Source organism: Hordeum vulgare, unplaced genomic scaffold (assembly GCF_904849725.1).
Source record: "Hordeum vulgare subsp. vulgare unplaced genomic scaffold, MorexV3_pseudomolecules_assembly, whole genome shotgun sequence".
Lineage (NCBI taxonomy): Eukaryota > Viridiplantae > Streptophyta > Magnoliopsida > Poales > Poaceae > Hordeum > Hordeum vulgare.
The window spans coordinates 1-7,500 of NW_025422548.1; the positions used below are offsets into that span (position 1 = coordinate 1).

Below are 7,500 nucleotides of genomic sequence, written 5' to 3' on the forward strand. Positions count from 1 at the left end.
AACATTGGACTCAATGGAGCTATTTTACAAATATTATCCCATGGATTTATTGGTGCTACACTTTTTTTCTTGGCAGGAACCGCTTCTGATAGAATGCGTCTTGTTTATCTCGAAGAACTGGGAGGAATATCTATCCCAATGCCTAAAATTTTTACCATGTTTAGTAGCTTTTCAATGGCTTCTCTTGCCTTACCAGGAATGAGTGGTTTTGTCGCAGAATTAGTAGTATTTTTTGGACTAATTACTAGTCCAAAATTTTTGTTAATGCCAAAAGCACTAATTACTTTTGTAATGGCAATTGGAATGATATTAACTCCTATTTATTTATTATCTATGTTACGCCAGATGTTCTATGGATACAAGCTATTTAATGTTCCAAACGCAAATTTTGTGGATTCTGGACCACGAGAACTCTTTATTTTAATCTGTATCTTTTTACCAGTAATAGGAATTGGTATTTATCCAGATTTTGTTCTCTCCCTATCCGTTGACAGGGTAGAGGCTCTCTTATCCAATTATTATCCTAAATAGGTTTGGTTTTTTTTACTAGTCTGCTCTATTAATGCAGAAATAAGTAAAAAAGTATAATTAGATCTATCTCGAATTTTTGAGAACCCTTTGAGAAGGCGCTCAAGGGGTTCTCAAATAAAATATAAAAGTAAAAACGTTCATTTCATGAACGTTTTTTTTTATGTAATCATTTAGGTGTTAATGTAAACGAACCATAACTATGTAAACCTATTCCTAATAGATTGATACCAAAATAACAAATCCAAATTATAAGAAATCCTATCGAAGCTATAAGTGCAGAATTCGTACCCTTCCAATTTGGATTTGTTCTACTATGTAAATAAATTGCGAATATGGTCCAAGTAATAAATGCCCAAGTTTCCTTAGGATCCCAATTCCAATAGGATCCCCAGGCCTCATTAGCCCATACTGCTCCACAAAGAATACCTATGGTTAAAAGGGTAAATCCTAGGCTAATGATACGATAACTCCAAGAATCCAAACGCTCCGTTAATTGATATTTGTAATAATTTGGAAATGAAGGGACAGGGGCGCTTTTTAAAGCACTTCTTTTTGCATAAAAAAATGCAATCTCACTAAAGAAAAATGTTTTATTTAAAACATTTTTTTTCTTTTTAGAAAAGAAATGGAAATTATTTCGAAATCTAATGATTAGAATAGCGGCAGATAATAAGGATCCGCACAAAAGAGTTGCATAACTTAATAACATCATACTGACATGCATCATTAACCACTGAGATTGTAGAGCAGGTACTAGTATCGTGGATTGATGCATTTCAGTTAAAAGACCCGACGTGGCAAAGCCTTGCGTTAAAATAGTACTTGGCGTAGTTATTGTGCTTAAATCATTTTTAGAGTTCTGTATTTTAGGAATGGTATGAAGAATATACAGAGCCCATGAAAGGAAGATCAATGACTCATATAAATTACTTAATGGAAAATGTCCCGAAGAAACCCAACGAGAAACTAAGAATCCTGTTATAGAGAAAAAAGTAACTATCATTCCTTTTTCTGACGAATCACGTAATCTCCCAAGTTCACGAACTAATAAGGTTATCAAATGAATCGTAATCACAATTGAAATCGTTGAGAAAGAGATATGAGTTAGTATATGTTCTAAAGTTGCAAATAGCATAAGGGGAAGGTCCCATTACAAAATTGTAAATTTCGAATTGATTTCTAATCTATTGTATTCCTTTTCAAGAATGCCGCCACTCGGATTCGAACCGAGATGCTTGAGCACTGCTTCCTAAGAGCAGCGTGTCTACCAATTTCACCATGGCGGCTAACTTCAAATAATAGGTAACTTAAAAGAATAATAGCTATTATCTCGGGAATCGTCGATATTGGGAAAGTCCATAAAATTTAGGAACATTAGAGTTTTCATTAAAATGGACTTCGTTTGGTAGTATCGTTTCCATTTTTTTTTTACAATAAACTCTTGCTTTGCCCAATAGAAACACTGGTTGAAAGAGTTGGAACTTCTTTTTTCTAACTTGCAATTATAGATATAGAACTAATTTTTTCTAATTAATTTATCGTTTAAATTTTGAAAATTCTTTCAATACAATGAAAAAAATCCAAAAGGGTTTCTATTTAATGATGAAATTAAAATGGATAAATAGAAAAGGCTTTTTGGATTTTTGAAAAATTTCTAGAATGAAAGTCTTTATGCTCTTATTAATAAGATTTACTAACCTTATGATTTTGGATAAGATAGGTGGAAGTTGTAAGTCCTATTGTAAGAATACTCCACTTTTCATAATTTTCATAATAAAATATGAGCATTCTATTATGAAAATTATGAAAAGTTCATTGATAGGAAAAGAATACTTAGCACACAGTATACCAAACAAAACTTTTTTTTATTGTATATATAAGAGGGGTTTGTTATAAGAATATTGTACCGAAGTAATTCGACACATAAAAGTACATTCAAAGAAGAATCCAAATTATTAAATAATTGGAATTCTTTTTTGAAAAATCAATTCATATTATTCCAAAATCTTATTATTTGTTTGTTTGTTGCCCAGAAAAACCCTTTGGTTTTGGATGCTCATTACCACTGGAAAATGATCTTGATTTTACTAAAGAATAAGATTGTACTATGGAAAAATAAGTCTTTTTCTTCCAAATATTTTTACGAATACGCTTTTTTGACATTGAAGTACGTTTTTTTGGAACTGCCATTCAAAAAGGAAATTACTTTTTTCTAGTTGTATGTGAAAGACATCTATTGCTGCAAATCAATCCTTCTTTCTTGTTTTTATTAGTATTTATACTTAGATACTGAAAGATACTGAAATTGTGAATTATTTTTTACTTCATTTTGTCTAATGCGGATAAGACAAGAATTTTTAAACATTTTTTCTGTATATATTTTATACTTTGTTTTAATAATATAGAATATATAGAAGGGTTTCCCATTTATATCTATTTATATATCAAGTATACTCCATATATAGATATATGGTATGGAAGCCTATCCCCCGGGGGGATAAAAAGAAGGGAAAATTCAAATAGTTAATTAAGCTCAGAATGATATTGTATTGTATTCCATAAAGGAAAGGAATTCTAATCAAAACAAAAAATACTGAGTCTCTTAAACAAGACATTCTAAAACTTAGGTAATTTATAGTCATAAGGACTATTCGATAATTTCTTATAAACATAGATTTTCATTGGAATTCACTCAATCAGTTATGGAACAAGAGAGCTGTTTCATCTTTGTTTTAAAGAAATATAAAAATGAATAGAAAGTAAAAAGTAAAACGATTCCTTTTTTTTTTTTTGTAAATATCTTTATTTAGATAATAACTAGGTAACGAAGTTATTTGATTAACTTTTTGAATTTAACCAACTAAACCCATTCTTCATTTTTTATTATTTCAATGAGATAAATTTTTAAAAAATGAAGAATTCCAGTATTTTTTCTTATTCTTTTTATTTATTCTTTCAGAAAGAGATAAGAGTTGGTTTGGTGAATCGGAAACAATTTTATAGAAAAATTGAAGTAAAAATCGCAATTTCTTTTCTTATGGAACATACATATCAATATGCATGGGTAATCCCTCTTCTCCCACTTCCAGTTATTATGTCAATGGGATTTGGCCTTATTCTTATTCCGACAGCAACAAAAAATCTTCGTCGCATATGGGCTTTTCCTAGTGTTTTACTCTTAAGTATAGCTATGGTATTCTCAGTTCAACTGTCTATTCAACAAATAAATGGAAGTTCTATCTATCAATATCTATGGTCTTGGACCGTCAATAATGATTTTTCTTTAGAATTTGGATACTTGATTGACCCACTTACTTCTATTATGTTAATACTAATTACTACTGTAGGAATCCTGGTTCTTATTTATAGTGATGGTTATATGTCTCACGATGAAGGATATTTGAGATTTTTTGTTTATATAAGTTTTTTCAATACTTCTATGTTGGGATTGGTTACTAGCTCCAATTTGATACAAATTTATTTTTTTTGGGAACTCGTGGGAATGTGTTCTTATTTATTGATAGGCTTTTGGTTTACACGACCAATCGCAGCGAGTGCTTGTCAAAAAGCTTTTGTAACTAATCGTGTAGGGGATTTTGGTCTATTATTAGGAATTTTAGGTTTTTTTTGGATAACAGGTAGTTTAGAGTTTAGGGATTTGTTCCAAATCGCTAATAACTGGATTCCTAATAATGGAATTAACTCTTTACTTACTACTTTGTGTGCTTTTTTATTATTCCTTGGTGCAGTTGCGAAATCCGCACAATTCCCTCTTCACGTATGGTTACCCGATGCTATGGAAGGACCCACTCCTATTTCGGCTCTTATACACGCAGCAACTATGGTTGCTGCGGGAATTTTTCTTCTAGCTCGACTTCTTCCTCTTTTCATATCTTTACCTTTGATAATGAGTTTTATTTCTTTAGTAGGTACAATAACACTATTCTTAGGAGCTACTTTAGCTCTTGCTCAGAGAGATATTAAAAGAAGCTTAGCCTATTCTACAATGTCTCAATTGGGTTATATGATGTTAGCTCTAGGTATAGGTTCTTATCAAGCTGCTTTATTCCATTTGATCACTCATGCTTATTCAAAAGCTTTATTGTTCTTGGGATCTGGATCCGTTATTCATTCAATGGAACCTCTTGTTGGGTATTCACCAGATAAAAGTCAAAATATGGTTCTTATGGGCGGTTTAAGAAAATACATTCCAATCACAAGAACTACTTTTTTATGGGGTACACTTTCTCTTTGTGGTATTCCACCTCTTGCTTGCTTCTGGTCCAAAGATGAAATCCTTAGTAATAGTTGGTTGTATTCGCCCTTTTTTGGAATAATAGCTTCCTTTACTGCAGGATTAACTGCCTTTTATATGTTTCGGATATATTTACTTACATTTGGTGGGTATTTGCGTGTTCATTTTCAAAATTACAGTAGCACTAAAGAGAGTTCCTTGTATTCAATATCCTTATGGGGAAAAAGGATACCCAAAGGAGTGAATAGGGATTTCGTTTTATCAACAACGAAGAGTGGAGTTTCTTTTTTTTCACAAAATATACCCAAAATTCAAGGTAATACAAGAAATAGGATAGGATCCTTTACTACGTCTTTTGGGGCTAAAAACACTTTTGCCTATCCGCATGAAACGGGAAATACTATGTTATTTCCTCTTCTTATATTACTACTTTTCACTTTGTTCATTGGATTCATAGGAATCTCTTTTGATAATGGAGGAATGGATAATGGAATAGCAGAGTTAACCATATTATCAAAGTGGTTAACTCCCTCAAAAAACTTTACCCAGGAAAGTTCTAATTCTTTTGTAAATTCATATGAATTTATTACTAATGCAATTTCTTCTGTAACTCTAGCTATCTTTGGTTTATTCATAGCATATATCTTCTATGGATCTGCTTATTCTTTTTTTCAGAATTTGGATTTAATAAACTCTTTTGTAAAAAGAAATCCTAAAAAAGAATTTTTGGATCAAGTAAAAAAAAATATATACAGTTGGTCATATAATCGTGGTTATATAGATATTTTCTATACTAGGGTCTTTACCCTCGGTATAAGAGGGTTAACCGAACTAACGGAGTTTTTTGATAAGGGTGTTATTGATGGAATTACCAATGGAGTGGGTCTTGCTAGTTTTTGTATAGGAGAAGAAATTAAATATGTAGGGGGAGGTCGAATCTCGTCTTATTTATTCTTTTTTTTATGTTATGTATCTGTGTTTTTATTCTTTTTTCTTTCTTAAGTTAAGGAATTCAAGTCTCTTGCAAAAATAACTATCCTACCCCTTTCTACAATCTCTCTATAATCCCACCTTGTTACATAAGGTAAGTATTGTATAATCGTTCGGTTTTCCGCGATTTTTTCCATTCCTCTGTGTAAATACCCTAATATGGGTTCACAATCAATAACATCCTCACCATCAAGAGTAACGATCAGTCGAAGAACACCATGCATTGATGGGTGTTGAGGGCCCATATTGACTATCATGAGATCTTTTTTTGTAAGCGGTAGACTCATATCCTTTCTTCCTTAATTCATTATTCCATGAAAATGGATTATTCCATGAATTCCTCAAAGTGAGGCTCATCAAAATGAAAAATCTAAGACTACTATAAAGACTACTAAAAAAATAATAAAACAAGAAAAAAATTTGAAGGATTAAATTACTGCTCCCGAATATTCAACTGACCGATTAATTTCTTATAACGTACTCTATTTTTCTTTGCCAAATAAGCCAGCAAACGTCGACGTTTTCCCAAAAGTCTTCGTAGACCTCTTTCCGATGAAAAATCTTTTTTGTGTAATTCCAAATGTGAAGCAAGTCTCCGTATCTTATTGGTGAAACTGAATACTTGAAATTCAACAGAACCCCTGTTTTCTTCTTTTTCTTCTTTAACCATAAATCCTAAAATTTTTCTACCTCCTTTCTTTTTCATGTATTTTTCTGATCAGGAAAAATAAAAAATTATGTCAGTTATTTTGAAGTTATTCTAATCTCGTACACACACAAATTTGCAATTATTCATCTACTACTGGAATTTGGATTTTTTTTATCGATGCAAATTGGATTTGGATAGAAGGGTACATTCTTTCTACTATTTTAGATAGAAGAAATGTTTCTTCTATCTAAATATAGTAGAAAGAATTTTGCTGATTTATTTATTGCTATATGCAATTTATGGAATTGATACACCATTTAATTGATATCATTTAGCAAAATGAAACACAGCATAGGCATCCATCTTTTGGCTCGAGAATTTCACGGGATAGAGATATGGTATAAGAAATAGACTATTAAGTAACTCTAAATGAATTGTGGATACATCTGTATCCTTAACATACTGAAACGATTGCCATTATTCGTATCAAACCAATAGCGATTCATACAAGCTAAATCTTCTAATCAATGGTGGGCCAATAATGAATTTTTTTGCATATGTATTAAGACGCTTGGCCTGATTTCGAAATTGTCCAGAGTTTTATATGTTGTTTTCATTGCAAAATGATGGGTCTCCTTCCATAACTTTCCAATTACGAGTACGAGAATTGAAAGACATAAATATTCTAAATTCTCTACGGCGTCTAGTAGATAGATAGAATATTTTCAGGAACAAGAAAATCAGAAGAATCTTTCTCTCTATTCACTATCATTCCGCGTCTTCGACTTCTATTAGTTTCTTTTCTTCTTTAATGCAATAGCTATAGTTTGATATAAGAATCCATTTCTCAAAGTAATGGAAACCATTCTCTTATAGGAAATGGTTCGAAAATCGCTATTCCACCTTTTAGGTATCGTGAAAAGTGATACCTGTGAAGATCGTGCATTTCAGTCAAATTCAGATCCGTTTTTCGAGTCCATGATATAATATAACCAAATTGGATAGATCTTCCACCTGTTTAGCTAAGAAAGAATAGATACAGAGGTGGATAATAGATCGATATGAAGATCATGAG

At 31.5% G+C, this 7,500-nt stretch overlaps 1 protein-coding gene and 1 non-coding gene across 2 annotated transcripts; one reads left to right on the forward strand and one right to left on the reverse strand.

The window, feature by feature from the left end:
• Positions 1 to 1,737: 1,737 nt before the first annotated feature.
• Positions 1,738 to 1,817, reverse strand: TRNAL-UAG. Its single transcript has one exon. It is a non-coding gene; the product is annotated as a tRNA-Leu (tRNA).
• A 2,948-nt stretch (positions 1,818 to 4,765) lies between these two features.
• On the forward strand, positions 4,766 to 6,032 carry LOC123419758 (NAD(P)H-quinone oxidoreductase subunit 5, chloroplastic; the record flags this gene model as incomplete). The annotated part of the gene is given in 1 exon segment (XM_045107211.1): positions 4,766 to 6,032. A coding segment is annotated over 1 exon segment (1,023 nt), but the record flags the coding sequence as incomplete, so codon positions are not given.
• Between the last annotated feature and the right edge of the window lie 1,468 nt (positions 6,033 to 7,500).